The sequence below is a fragment of the Branchiostoma lanceolatum genome, chromosome 3, assembly GCF_035083965.1.
Source record: "Branchiostoma lanceolatum isolate klBraLanc5 chromosome 3, klBraLanc5.hap2, whole genome shotgun sequence".
NCBI lineage: Eukaryota > Metazoa > Chordata > Leptocardii > Amphioxiformes > Branchiostomatidae > Branchiostoma > Branchiostoma lanceolatum.
The window spans coordinates 33,246,662-33,261,915 of record NC_089724.1 but is presented as its reverse complement, the minus strand read 5'-3'; the positions used below and the strand labels follow the sequence as shown (position 1 = coordinate 33,261,915).

The 15,254-nt window shown below is 41.2% G+C and overlaps 1 protein-coding gene across 1 annotated transcript; it reads left to right on the top strand.

The window, feature by feature from the left end:
• Positions 1–8,579: 8,579 nt before the first annotated feature.
• Positions 8,580–14,484, top strand: LOC136429571 (uncharacterized). The gene is made up of 8 exons (XM_066419405.1): positions 8,580–8,756; positions 10,665–10,794; positions 11,374–11,516; positions 12,149–12,380; positions 12,751–12,928; positions 13,337–13,413; positions 13,717–13,882; positions 14,243–14,484. The coding sequence occupies exons 1-8, from the start codon at positions 8,593–8,595 to the stop codon at positions 14,482–14,484; spliced, it is 1,332 nt and encodes a 443-aa protein (XP_066275502.1). The 5' UTR covers positions 8,580–8,592.
• The last annotated feature ends 770 nt before the right edge of the window (positions 14,485–15,254 follow it).

The following is a 15,254-nucleotide window of genomic DNA, read 5'->3' as shown; positions in this document are numbered from 1 at the left end:
GTAGAAAATACAAAAACATGTTAATACGAAATAGACATATCTAACTTTACTTTGATTTTATATCAAATTGCTCCTTGCATGCAATACTGAAAGTTAAACTACTAGCGCATGAGTGTATTGACTTTGTATCTTTAAAAGTTCTGACTATCCAAGTACCATTATAGAAGTCATTCGATCAATTACAGAGGCTGCTAGTGGCCATCTTGGTTGGGGCTGCACCAGTATTTTAAAGGAAGGGGCGTAAAATAGGGGTCCCATGTTTGAGGAATCCCTGTAAAAAATATACCGTGCTACTGAAACAGCAAGGAAACTTGTTGTCCTATGTTACACTAGGCACTGTTTGAACAAACGAGCTAGTGGCACTTGTTTCTGGGACGATTTGGTTTCACAAGACTTTGGCTTAAAAGGCTCGGTCATTGACGTTTCAAAGAGTTTATGGCGGCTATTGAGATAAACGCCACCCATGTAGTCTACGTGCACTAAATATCGTACCACGTATATGGCTAATCTTCTCATCGAATATATCCATTTTGGACTAGTCCATACTCAAGAATTTGTATCAGCTTTTATTTTTGGAATGGTATTGTACACGTTACTATTTAGGGTGGTCCCCCTTTTATGAATACTGCGTTTTAAGTCAGTACACCGGTCCAAAACCACATAAATCTAACTTGTTATTGAAAAGCCAGTGCAAATAAATATACACTTATTGACGTGGAAAACAACAATGAAGTGACCTTTTCGCGCCATTTACTTGCACACCTTCCCGGCATGCTACTGGCCCTGTGAGCAAAGTTCAAGTGTTGTAAAAACACCTGCCATTGGCTGCCAGGTGCCTATTGTTCTCATTCACTCGGCTCTCTGACAAATGAGAGGCAGCATATCATTTACGACTTCGGAACAATTTCCCGCCTAAACTCAAGTGTGTGTATGAAATCCTGGTGACAGAATTTTCTTCCGGGTTCGGGACAGACCGCTAAAAGTTGGATAGCAGACAAGATCGAACTCTTGAATGATAAGGTAAGGGTTTCTGCTGATGCAATGGTTCAATTTTGAAGAACACTTGTTTAATTGGCCTTAATTAGGTCCTTACTCAGAAAGGTGAGTACGCGTACGGCAAATTCAGTAAAATACGACGTATTTTTTGACAGGTAGATTTGACATGACCGTTTCTCTTTGTATGTTTCAGTCAGCACTGTCACAATGTTTGTATGCTTATAGTATCACTTTTCTTACTGTATATACTTTCAGCATGCCAGACTGTTATAAAACTGTATTGTTTTAATTGATATGTGTACTTAATGAATGAATATACAAATAAGATAATCTATCTCAATTTATAGACTGGCTTACCTTGAACTACCTTGAGTATGTAATTGCCTGGTAAATGTTATCCATAACATAACCGTATCAACCATTATATTGTTAAAATCTAATTGGCAAATATCTATCACTGTCGGGTAGATAAGAATATATCTAGCCCTCTGACGAAAAAGAGCCCACCTGTATCAACATTTTAGTCTTCATTTTGATCACGACGACAATGATCTTATTGTATATTATTACACAAAGAGCTAAATACAGTATATTAAATTACATTATATGTTACTTAAACGGGTCTCAAAGACACAGAACATTCCAGGTTTACAGTGTTTAAGCCCTCACCCTATGAAAATAAACGTTATAACGTTACAAATACCTCACTTGCAAGTTGCAACGGTTCAGTAGATAAACACAATACATCTAAAGTTACCTATCGCTGAAAGCGAAGGTCGTCAAGTTACAGTATCATTACATTTGTTTAATAGAGTCAAAGTCGTTGTGAACACCTTTGACTTTTAACAATTGTCACTGTATTGTGTATATTTACGACCGTTGAGATTTTGCCATTCAAAAATGCATCAGTACATTTGTTTGAAAACCCGGTATCTCACCGTGCAGATGCATGACATTCACGGTTCAGTGATACCCGCTACAGGTGCCTCGTACACTGCGTACAGCTGGTCAGCTAGTGACCTGAACTGCCATCAACTCATGCCAGGCCTGTCGCTCGTACATATCGCAAGCTTGATCAATATTGGAGATGCCACCCAGCCGTCCGTATATGAATTGCATAAAGTATTAACAAGAAGAGCCGGGCAATGAGCTATCAAAACTTAATCAATGTGCACTATGTGTGTATATATGCATGTATGTGATAAATTTGGACCAGTTGTTTTAATATTTCACGGAAATCAAAAGTCATTTTCTTCTTCTTTTTCTTTTCTTTTTAAATTTCTATACCTGAAAGTCATTCTTCCGCAATAGAAACACATCATGTATATGGTAATTTGTAGTGTACAGCATACCAAATATACTGAAAATGAAGTCTTTATACCCGGGAATATTATTTCACCATCTCCCATCTCAGGTTTATAATTCGTTATCCATATTATCCATATTGTGCCGAAAGACGATGCCACCACCGGCACCGACACCGCGTCGCTCCAAGCGGAACGCACTGAAGCCCCGGCTGATACCACTGGTAGCACCCTACCGTAAACTTCTGCAGAAGATCTCCCTGTCTATGGAGGATGGAGACCTTGAGGTAAGTTTTGAAAACTGGGTAAGTCTTTCGATTATCAAAGGATAAAGTCTAAGGTAAATATTGTCTGCCCATACCAAACATGCAACGAGATACATGTAGCTCGGTGATAAAGAATGAATATTTGATGCCAGCTTGTCCAAGGAGCGAAGTGAATGTACGAGTGAAGTGAATATACTAAGTATGCCTCCCTGAATTGAACTAAAATTACGACCTTGCTTTTTTTATAGATATGTCACTTCCTTCGCTATTAGCTGGTTCTCGATTGCTATGTGTTATAGTCGAGCTGCTTTTATTACAGATAATTTCTCTCTCAGTAACGATCACTTCTAATATGTTTGGTTAGCTATCTATTTGGATATAGATAAATGGATATTTGAATATGAAGTTGGGTTCTGTTGAACATTTGTATGCATATGGATGATGCTCTTCCTTGTGTGATTTTATTTTTGCCCTTCATTCAATGTTATCAATAATCAATTATTTTCTAGACTATAAAATCCCTATTGTGGGATACTCAAAACGAGGAGAGAAGAGAAAGGTACAGAAACTGTGCTTCTGCTCTGGAGGTATTCTTGCAATTGGAAGAAGGTATCAACTACTTTTGTTGCAATTCTTTAACAATCAGAAACTTCTATCTTGTTGTTTCATCTTATATGAAACAAGAATTTTGCTTCGAATAAACTGATAAACGCAATTAGATGAATGTTATTTGACACACGTTTACAAAGATAGCTGTTTCTTTTCTGCATAGATAAATGCCAGTACACGTTGGAAATTCGTTCATGTCTGTACATATGTCGATTTGTGTGTCTATGTGTATGCTTGTACGTGCGCGCGCGTGTGTGTGAGTCTGTGTGTGTGCCACTATGAGTGAGTGAGTGAGTGAGTAGGTGAGTGAGTGAGTGAGTCGGTGAGTGAGTAAATGAGAGTGAGAGAGAGGGTATGTGTGTTTATTTGTGCATTTGTAAGGTTGTGAGCGTTTATGTAATAGTGTGAGTGTGTGTCTGTGTCTGTGTGTGTGTATACATATATGTGTGTTAGTGTGTGTGTGTTAGTGTGTTAGTGTGTGTGTGTGTGTGTGTGTGTGTGTGTGTGTGTGTGTGTGTGTGTGTGTGTGTGTGTGTGCAGACCGGTGCTTCTCGACTTTCGAAACTTAAAGTCAAGACTGTTCAATAGACCGATCCTGTCGAACACCATATCGAACGTATAGAAGACCCATAGAACCCCCTGTTCTATTTGAACACCTCCGTCAAAAACAGCGCTGGTGGGGCAGAAATGGTACGTGTAAGGCAGATAACGTATATCTGTGACAGGTTTTCCACTGTATTGGCTGCGCGCATGCTCAAGACAAAAACGAATTTTTAAAAATAAAACAGCTCGGGCACTCAAGGAGAGGAAGCTTGTACCACATGCCAACTACTACAACGTCCGCTAGCGAAGAGTTTTGCCTCTTCCGTTACTGGCGTGTGAAACTGGTTAATTTGAAAGTTAACAGGGAAGTAAAAGTGGGCATTTTAATTCTTAGATACAAAATATCATGCAGCTGTTATGGCATGCAGCCAATACAGTGGGAACCCTGTCACAGAAATACAAACCCTGTTTTACACGTGCATCGACTGCTTGTCAAAAACCGGGCGCTGATGCCCACCGACAAGGTAATGCTACGCGGCGCCTACCGCTTCAACATTGGCCGAAAACATAACGCTATTATCGCAACTACGTCTACCCCCCTCCTCAAACAACTCTTACTCGGTGGATACAACCAGCAACAAAGAAGCTATTGCATTCTTATTTGGTCAGCTCTGAAAGGGTTTCAGAGCCTCAAAAGCTAAACCAAAGTCAGAGGCATTATTCACAACCAAGCCGCGGCGTCCAATTTTGGTCCGTCAAGCCCTGTTTTTGACGGAGGTGCTCGAAATAGAACAGGAGGCGTGGCTTTGGGATCGGTCCATTACATTCGGCTCCATTCACCGAATTCAATTAGCCTAAAGCAAAAGTATCTTGGAAGAAAACACTCAACATACCATGATGTTGACATCTTATTACTTAGAAAATCGCCTCGGAGACAATGATGAAGATAGACTTGAATACATCCTTCAGCTGCTGGAGGCGACGGAAAATTTCCACAGGGTGTACTTCAAGGTACGTTTGAAATTAGCAAAACGAGGGATGTGACTTTTCTCTCCCTCGTTAGTTGCTCTTTATCATCGCATTGCACATTCTCCTCCTCATTCTTGCAGTCTAGGAATCCAGTATGGGTTGGGGCTCTGTTGAACTGTGCATAAAACTGCCAGCTAATGTATCAAACTATATCGCAAGCCATTGTCATTACTTTATTTTTGGGCTTGGTGTCATTTAAGCTAACGTCTTTATGTGTAGCCATACTTTAATTTCTTATCTGTCTTTACTGAGCCCTGGGGTCTTTAAGCATAAAATCTGATGTCTATAACATTTAATAAAGTAATATGTCATAAAACAAATACTACGGAAGCTCAGGGTGCCGAGAAATACTTTACGATAGGTATTGTACTACAGGAGGACATGGTGCCGAGAAATACTTGACGATAATTATTGCACTACAGGAGGACATAGAGGCTTACAAAGTCCAGTTAGAAAACGAGGAGAATCTTCAGCGAGACCACGTGACCCTTGACCTGGTGGGGCGGGATGGTGACATGAAAAATCTACTAGAGAAAATCAAAGCCGACCGACAGGAACATGTGAAGGTTTGGTTCAACTAAAACTCCTTTACTCTTTTTGGCAACGTCTTTAGTATAGTACTGCGATTGAGTTGCCAGATATTCTAGAAATCGCTTGCACGCATTCCCTAGGGAATTCATTTTTGGCAATGCCTTGAGGGAACAGTCTTTACACTTTGCAGGGAAGAACTCTTACTACTGCTTGGGATATAAGACAGCTGGTAACTTAATCATACACACTGTTACAGCTTGCTATGTTGTTTCATATGCTTTTTGTGCTCTAATTAGATAAGAAAAGTAGCGTAAGATCGATCATACATTAAGTACATTGAGAAAACGATGCTACTCCATGTTTTGAAACTATAACGTTTTTTTATAGATCGGAAACCATAATTTTTGCTCCGTACGTACAAGCTAACAAAGGACTAACGGCTACTGTAGGAACTGCAGATGTTCGTTTTTTAATCGCTTGTCTACAGGTGGTCAGTATTACCGGCCTCGGTGGGGTTGGAAAAACTACCTTTGCACATCACGCATGCGCACGACAAGAGAGGGAGGAAATCTTTATTGACCTGCGAGAGGTATACTATTCTCACAACTCACACAGAAAATCAGATGTTCACCTTTAAAATGTCCATGACGTTTTAAACTATTGTGTCAGAAAACAACTAGAACAAGTGGCTCACCGCTGCCACCAGTGTATAAAAAAAGGAGATATGTACATTTCCTTGTTGCCTGGTACAACTGAGCTGGCAGATTCTGGGATCGGTTCCTTTATTTACTCTTAACGGTTTACAGAGGGGGCGTCTCTCATATTACCACATGTTTTCCTGTTTTCTCCTTGCTACAGAAGAGTTGAGAGACAGTGTATTTCATGTTATAGGTGATGAGCGTGGAAAATGTGCATCTGAAGATTATGCGAGAGTTTGGCTACCCATTGAGTTTCTGCGAGCCAGAAAGGGTGTACGACACTATCAGCAGCTACAGTGAACAAGGTGAGAGAAAAAACAAGGCTTTGAGTTGCAATCAGTCAGACAACAGTATGATATTTTGGTATTATTTTTACAAACCTTAAAGTAATCATAGAGGATACATTTATGCGCACCGTTTGACATCTTTTTTCATTGACAATCGGCAAATCATGATAATGATTTATCAGACATGCAAGTCACCTTTAGCTTATCAAAACATGATATATTGTGCATCCTTATGGTAAAATGAAAGAAAACCAAATTCCTCGCAGAAAATACAATGCTTTATGTTTTACATAATATTTTTGTTACAGAGGCTGTGATCATGTTGGACAACGCAGACGGACTGCTAGAGAAAAGAGATACCAGGGAGCAATTCCTAGAGACCTTGGCTAATATTGAAAAGCAACGTAACAATCAGGTACAGACCAATATGACGACATATTCCACATTTTCGATCATTTATATAATGTTAATTTTACCTTCTGATACTCAATGTAATCTTAGGTGTGTTTCTTTTTTCATATATTGGTCCTATAAACGCCTTTTTATGACATATTTGTTCCAGATCCAGGTATTTGTGACCACTCGAGTCCACCTCGTTCCCCATGAACAGGAATCCCCGTTGAAAAATCTGATCCTGTCCCAGCTGGACGTGTTGCGGGAGGGAGGGGTCGAGTTGGTGCAGAAACTGGCGGGGAGGGACGTCATATCCCCCGAAGATGCCAAGGTTTTGGCTGACAGGTACGTGTCAAAATATTTCGCTATGTTTATGAAAATTGATTTAACTGTACTCCAATACAAGGAGTCCGATTCATCGATTTGTCTCTGGTCTACTTAACTGATAACCCAGCTGCAAAGGGTACGTCACCTTTCTGAAGTATGGCGTCAGCAACGGGTCAAAGGTGGTTAGAAGTCTATATCGGCCTCCGTCTGTGTTACAAAATATGTATGTAGGCCATGATGTATACAGTTTATTTTACTCGGCTCAACAGATAGTTTTGGGACGTCATATCATCTAACATTTTGTTAACCCTCAAACACCCGAGTGGGGTCATTTTTTACCCCAGGCGCGGATTTTGACGTGATATTTTAACATATTTGATCTGAAAAGAAATTCCTTCCGTGACTTTGTCAGTAGACATCTTTTCTAACCTCCCATAATTTTCTAGGGAGATGGGCACAATACTGTTGACGTTATATAGGAAAGTCTGTGTTGAGTCCGCTGGGGTCATTTTTGACCCCAGCAAAAATAATGTGCTGTTTTTGAGGCCTGCCCTCTGTAACTCCTGAACTACTTATTGTATGACCACCAAATTTTTAGAGGATGATGCACATGTGAATTAGTATTACCATAATAACTTTCAGGTCGTAATGACATATTATGACGTCATTATGACGCAATTTTATGGGATTCTGACGGATGACGCCATCTTGGATTTTGACGGATGACGTCATCAAATCAGCATAAAATATCAATGTTGAATCATAAAAGTTACATTGGATTACATATGATGATAACAATGTAAGAAAATACATTTGGCGTACCAACAAAGCCTCGAAACGTCATTATTTGAACTGAAATTAGCAGATTTTGTAAAATATGCCTGTCAAAAACCCATTGCCATGGCAACACGAAAAACGATGAACTTACTTTATCAATTAGAAATTTTTGTCAAGGACATTTTATGAAAACCACTAAGTTTGGTGGCTCTCGCGTAAGCCGTTCATTAGTGATGCAACATGAAATTTGGCGTGGGCCTCAAAAATCCCCTCCCGGTGTAGATAGGAATAGTTCAAGACGTGGCCATGGTCCTTCTGATCTTTTTGCATAAATTATGATAATGAACGTGAATTATTCATATCTAAAGATTCCAAAACATTCCTCTTACATTGATGAAACAATGTATGGATAACAATCAGCGAAAAAACTGAAAAGGGAGATTTTACCGAACAAAATATTTTGGGGTCATTTTTGACCCCGCTCAGTTATTTAAGTCACAAAAATAGGTTCGGGTGATTATAATCACTTATAATATGTTAAGTTGCTATAGTTTCGCTTTTTTACAGCTATTGATGTTATGCTGTTCGCCTGTTTCCTAGATGCGGGAACTGGCCAATCGCGATCAAGGTCGTCTGCAGTCAGCTTCGTGACGGCACGGTCAAGCCAGAAGACATGCTCAATAGGCTCAAAACACTACAGGTGCAAATGTATTTCTTATCTTTTGTTTTTATTCTGAAGAATATAAAGGAGATCCGTGATTCCTTTAAAAACTGACAGATTAAATGTTTTTTTCTCTTTATGTCATAGAATATCAAAGAGATCCGTGAGTTTATGCTGCAGGCCTACCAGTCCCTGCCTGTGCGTCTCCAACACGTACTGGTGCAGATCTCCGTGTTTGCGGGACCGTTCACTGAGGAGGCTGCCGAGGAGGTTCTGGACAGCGGCAAGACGGTTGGATTCCTCCTGATGGAGCTCAAGATGCGTAATCTGATCAGGTCAGTTCATCAAATTGTACTACAGTCACAGTTGGAAAAAGAGGCCCGCCGGGTATTTTACGGGCTGTTGTTTTTAGCACCTTCAGGCGTGATCCCTACAAGGTCCTGTGGGACATTCTGCGGCTACCAAGTTATTTTTGGACACAGCCGGGTCCCGGGATGTTTTTTTAACCCTATCCAGACTGGGGGGGGGGGGGGGGGGGGGGGCTAAAAGTGCCCGCACCAACTTTGACATCGTATTACTGCCAAACGATGTATGCTACGACTACCAAACTTGGTGACTTTTCCTAAAATTTTGTTGCCAACAATTTTATAATAATGGTTAAAGTTTATTATTTTTCATGTTGCCATGGCAACGGGTTTCTGACAGGCATTTTATGCAAAAATCATCAATTTTTTGAAAACAATGATATTTCTCAGATTTTCTTGCACAACTACACTAGTTTTCCTACATGTATAACATTATATGTAATTAGAAGTAACTTTCCTAATTAAATATTCATAATTTATGCTAATTTGATGACGTAATCAGGCAAAATCCAAGATGGCGGACTATATCACTATTTCGGGTATCAGCAGCCTTTTTTGCCTTTAAAATCGTCAATACCTGACATTTTCTTTATGAGAAACATTTAGATTAAAGTTTCTAGTCCATTTTCAGTGTCCTTTGGGGTCAAAAGGGGAAAAAAAGGATTTTTGAAAATTTCAAAATGGCCGATCCAAGATGGCGGATCCCAAGGGATCGCTAACAACACATGACGTCACTCTATGGCGTCATTTTGACGTCAACGTACTTACCATTGACGTTGTATACCTTTGCATACCTTGAAATGAATATTACAAACCGTTTTGTTTAATACCTTTACATATTACGGGAATTCCCTATTTAGCCAATAAAATCACATCGATGACGTCATAATTACGTCATATTACGTCATAACGTCACCAAAATTACAGGAATGATAAAACTTGACGTGAATATCACTCCCTGCAAATTTGGTGATGATACATCATACCGTTCGGAAATTATGAGGGGGGGGGCCGAATCAGCCCCCCCCCCCAGTCCCAGATATACCAAAAAAGCCCAGTCTGGATAGGGTTAAGTCGGAGTTAAAATCATCTCGGGGCACAGTAATAAATAGACGCTGTAGGCTAAACGTTACAACACCGAGAGGTACTATCCGGTATTAGGTAATCCGCCGGAGCAAATTTGTGGCTTCGGGTCCCGGGCGCGGGACCCCCCCCCCCCCCTCCCTTACGGGCACCGGTGTAAATGTGACTGAATCATATAACAGCAGTTAACGTCGCCGTCACATTTGCCGTAGAGGGCCGTACATTTTGATGTCGAAGACTTTTCTAGTAGACAGTGACAGAACCAACCACTGACAAGAACCAGTGACAGAACCAACCACTGACAAGGACCTAAGACGATATTTTCCGTAACATTGTAACAAGACGATTAAACATTGTACGACATTTGCACGAATATAAAAATGATTTATACTCAGTTTGCGACCGCGCGACGATCGTACGATCGATGTAACTAGGCCCTTTTGATGTAGAATATGTGCTTATCTATAAGATGGTATCACTTGCCTATACCCTACCATTATTATCAATAGGCAAGGTCAGGGATAGCAGACGTCAGTTGTGAACATTGTCTAGGGGTTTTACAGTACAGATGTCCACATATTGGAAATGTTGCAGTCAATTGTAAACAATGCTGATACTGTATTCAATTCAGGATAACAGCGTTAACAGAAAAATGTAATGTATCAATAGACAATTATACAATAAGATATTATGACCTGACAACAGCAATCAACAGTTTGATATGTGGCAACAGAAATTGTCCAAATTGTGCACACAGTAAAAGACTTCGACAATGTCTCCCTTTTACCGTTGCAGTGCGTCTCCTGGCGGTCCTTCGCGGTACGACATGCACGATTTGCTCCGGACCTTCCTGTGTTCCCTGCGTGTCGACAAAGACTTTGGCGTCGGACAGATAATCGAAAAAGCAGAATACCGCTTTAAAAAGGTACCTTTAACACCTTTTAACACAAATAGAAGCACGCTACCTTTGAAAAATGTAGAGCTACTTGCATGTAGGTGTCAATGCCGATAGGGTCAATTAGAATTGGAATAGACTGTTGTAATAGAGTGTAATTGATTATCAAAAATAGACAAATGTTTTGATCAAATCAAAGTTTCAAGCGTTAATTCTCTCAGCAAATATTCATTGGGATGTTTTGTAGTATCAACAACAGTATGTGTCAACTCATACACTTGAAAAAAAAAACACGCTAGATTTAGGACACTATCTGCACCATACAAAATACACCAGTTATGAGCAGAGGTAGACGAAGTCACGTGTGTGACCGTATTCTTCTCCCCGTAGCGCCACCTAGCGGCGAAAAGATAGTACAGCCATGATTATAGCCTAGTTTCAACCAAGCCCCGTGTCCGCCCGCCGCCTGTAACGGCTATCCACCCACGGAGAGGGGAGAGAAACCCCCGGACAGCTGGAGTTTGCGTTATACAGACTACCATGATTACGCTTAGAAAAGTAGCATGGATATTCATGAATAGGGCTTCTGTCACTTGTTTCAACCAACAGTACTATGAAGGCCGCATGCGTGACGTCGCCAAAACGATGAAGAAAGAGTTGGAAAGAGCGCTGAAAGAGTACGACGACGACTCTGCAAACTTCACACAGTTTCTGCACTTGGTGGTGGGGGAGACCGCCGACGTTCGTGAAAGGTACCCACTTTCGTATACAAACACAAGCACTCAGACAGACATGCGCGCGCGCGCGCACACACACACACACACACACACACACACACACACACACACACACACACACACACACAAGCACAAGCACACAAGGACATGCACACACACACATACATACATACATGCACATACAGACATGTGCACACACTCACACACACGCAAACACAGGCATGTAGACACTTAAGAATTGGTGACATGTGTTTGAATAAAGCAAATATTTGTAATCCCGTTGTGTGTCACCTTGAATGATATCTGAAAATGCAGTGTCAAACAATTGTTGTTTGTTTGTGCCTTAAGTAAACAAACAAACAAACAAACAAGCAAGCACAACAACAACACACCTACACACCTAGTCCCTTGACCTCCGGGTCGTTGGGGGGACAAGGTAGCAGTGAAGATGGAGATCTGTCTCCAGGCTTGTCTATTTCTTGCAGCAGCCAGCCTTTCAGACAGGCTACGGGACTTCCACTCTGCACAACAAACACACATGCAAAAAAACGTTTTGATTAGATAGTCATTTTTAAATGCGCTGTTTTTTTGTTTTTTATTTGTTTGTTTGTTTGTTATTGACAAACACCATTTGTTGCATTGTTTAGGACCATACATGAAGAAGGTGATAACCGGTTCTGGCTGGACCCGGCTGAGCCAGAAAGTGCCAAACATCAAGGTCAAGCGTCAGAAAAGAAAAAGAAAGAAAACGATCAGGGGTCAGACAAGGAAAAAAAAGAAAAACATCAGGCGTCAGTAGGGGTGTTACTGGAGCAGATGCTGACTGTGGACGAACGGATCAGGTTCTACAACAGCCGCATGAACGCAGCAAAAGAGCAGGTACGGCTGTTGAAAAATTACATTACGGAAAGTTTAGACTATTCTCCAACTAGAAAAAGTAACTCACCGCAGTTTTTAACTGAATCAAATCGCTCTGGACGCGTAAATTGTTTCATGCGTGACGTCGACAATGGGTCAAAGGTTGTTGTAAGTCGATATCGGTGCACCCTGATGAAAATAGACCCCTATTTCACTAACCTTCTGGAAGACGAGCGCAGCCCCGACCGAGATGTCCTGACCCAGGATTGAACCGGGGTCTCCCAGTTATCAGCTAATTGGAACCAGGAGCTCAACTATGACGTTGCTACCAGTTGAGCTACAGGGACATCCCTAGACACTTGTATATGAGACCCTTTTGGATTCATTTCAGGGAAAATGGCAGTGCGCAGCAGAGATGATGTGCTGGCTAGCTGAGAACATCCTTCAGAACCAGAGCTATCAGGCAGCTAGGAGGTTCCTGGACGAGGCGTTCAAAACCCTGCAGACCCTGCCGAACAGAGAGACTGACACCGTCCGGCTCAGCTTAGCGCGATATCACTACGTAGAAGGTATGTAGAAATGTTTCAAACAATACGCCAATCCCATACCCCACCTCTGTCAAAACCTTAACATGCAAATATCTTATGGACATGTAGCCACTCTCTTATTGGTCTTAACTTCTAATTGACATGCTATCATTGTAAAACTGCTAATTAGGATAGACAGTCAGGATCGGTCGATTCCTCTATATGTCAACATCAATATCAACCTTTATTACTAGTCTCTCCCTAGGCTGCCGGGTTCCCGTCTGATAGATTATTAGTAAACCCACAAGGTAAAGAACAATTTTGAATTTATCTTAAAAGCAAAAACACACCAGGACAAACAAACAAACCGAAAACTACATATCCGCTTTCACTTAAAGTCTTCTCTAAATGTTCAGTTGTGTTTGATTCCAAGTATCCGTACTCTTCCAGGCGTGTATTACAGCCAGCTGGGGCAGTATGAAGAAAATGTGCAGCAACTTCAGAAGGCCCTCGAGATTCAATCGGAGGTACGAGCCATCATTGACACAAACACAAACATACACAAACCTCGAAACACAAGGTTCTATGCATGCTTCTCATAAAATGTACGGTGGCCCATAATGACAATTTTGTTTTCGTAGGTAAAAATAATTCTTTTCTAGGCCACCGTATATTTCTATCTAATTCGCAACCTGGCACTGAAGTATGCCTTTTGAAAGTAGTATTGGACAATGTAAACACTGTTTTTTCTGTGGATGCTTTTATCTTGAGGGTATACTGTCAAGAGTAAATACAACGTACTAATATTCGGATATCCCTTTACACTTTAGATCTTAACAGATGACATAATGACCGCTAGGACGGTGAACTCTCTGGGGTATGCCCACCACCACCACGCCCGGACACTTCAAAGCGATCCGGTGGGCTACATGAACATTCTCAACCAAGGACTGGAGAGGCACAGGCAGGCTTATGAGATGGTGCAAAGAGCAATAGGTGTGCCGTTCATTTGTATCATAGATGTGGTCATAAAGTTTCAGCCCAGCATAAATCGTAAAGGTTTGACACCTCTCTCACGAAAATAGCCTTTGTATATCAATGAAGGGGACATGTGCCGCCATGTCGGTGTCCTTGATTTGCATATCAATAGACCGTAGCTTTTCAGTGTATACTGCGTTTTCTAAATGTTATCGGCAAGTTTTTATCAATCTTTGTCAAATCATGTCGCCGCTTACTGTCAAGAGTCAACGTAAGTTCCAGGCAAACAGCAGACGGGGATCATCCGATTGGCTGATGGGGTCATCCGATTGGCTGATGGGGCTCCTATTGCTGACTTAATTATGCTGTCTTTATCAGGTTCTGACCAGCACATAGACTGCCCTACTTACCTGATGAACGTGGGGACCATGTACCTGGACATGGGCTGGTATTACTCGAGAGAGAACATATGGGCGCTCAGCTCACAGAACTTCGACAAGGCGCTGGAGTACTTCGACAAAGCGGTGGACCTGGAAAAACGGATGAAAACTGAGGAAAGTTCTGCTCCTAGCTCCTTTAAACTCTGCTATAATTTACACAATGCAATCAAATCTGAATAAGTTCACATATGTTTAGCTTTAATATAATTTTTAACATACACATTTTCTGAATGTGTAATGATCTTGATGTTGAAGATATCAAAACTGTGAATAACTTTATGCCACCCTCCTAAAAGTAGGACCCCTATCACTCGATTCGTTAGCTCGCTCGCGTAGGGCCCATGCTCTTTAGCCCCGGAAGACACGGTTCTGGCGCCGTCGCCAACAAAACAGCTTCAGCCAATCAGAGGGTTTGCTAAACCTCATCTAGAGCAAAAGCGCAAAGGACGGTGGGAAGCTATCAACCAATCAGGTTACGTCTCACATCGTTACTTCAGGTTCAGAACAAACTAATCGCCAAATTGTGCCAGATAAGGATAGCTCATTACTCATTGATGAGTAACTGTCAGTAACGTCACCAGAACCGTGTCTACCGGGGCTAAAGAGCAGGCCCCTACGCGAGCGAGCCAACGATAGGGGTCCTGCTTCTTGGAGGGTGCTTTAAGCAGAATCAAAGAAAAAAATACTTATGCACTTCAATAAACTGGACCTTTACGTCGATGAAGGTTACGCATTCAGGTTATATAAGATACGCAAGGTGAAATGTCTTGTAAAGCTTTTTTTAATGTTAAGAAAAGATTGTGCTATACCTAACGACCTTGCTGTTGACGAAATCTAACTGTGAATATCGTTTTGCAAAATGAAAAAGAAACGACTTATGCGCGTCAAACTAAAACCTGTATAACAAATGACAACCACGTCTACATCAGAATCATTTTCTCGACTGTCTG

What these genes read in the sequence shown, in the direction of transcription:
- LOC136429571 (XM_066419405.1), top strand. Translation starts at nt 8,593, where the DNA reads ATGCTGCAGGCCTACCAGTCCCTGCCTGTGCGTCTCCAACACGTACTG. An exon ending in AAGATGCGTAATCTGATCAG is followed by an intron (nt 8,757 to 10,664) that starts GTCAGTTCATCA and finishes TTACCGTTGCAG; the next exon opens with TGCGTCTCCTGGCGGTCCTT. An exon ending in TGAACGCAGCAAAAGAGCAG is followed by an intron (nt 12,381 to 12,750) that starts GTACGGCTGTTG and finishes GATTCATTTCAG; the next exon opens with GGAAAATGGCAGTGCGCAGC.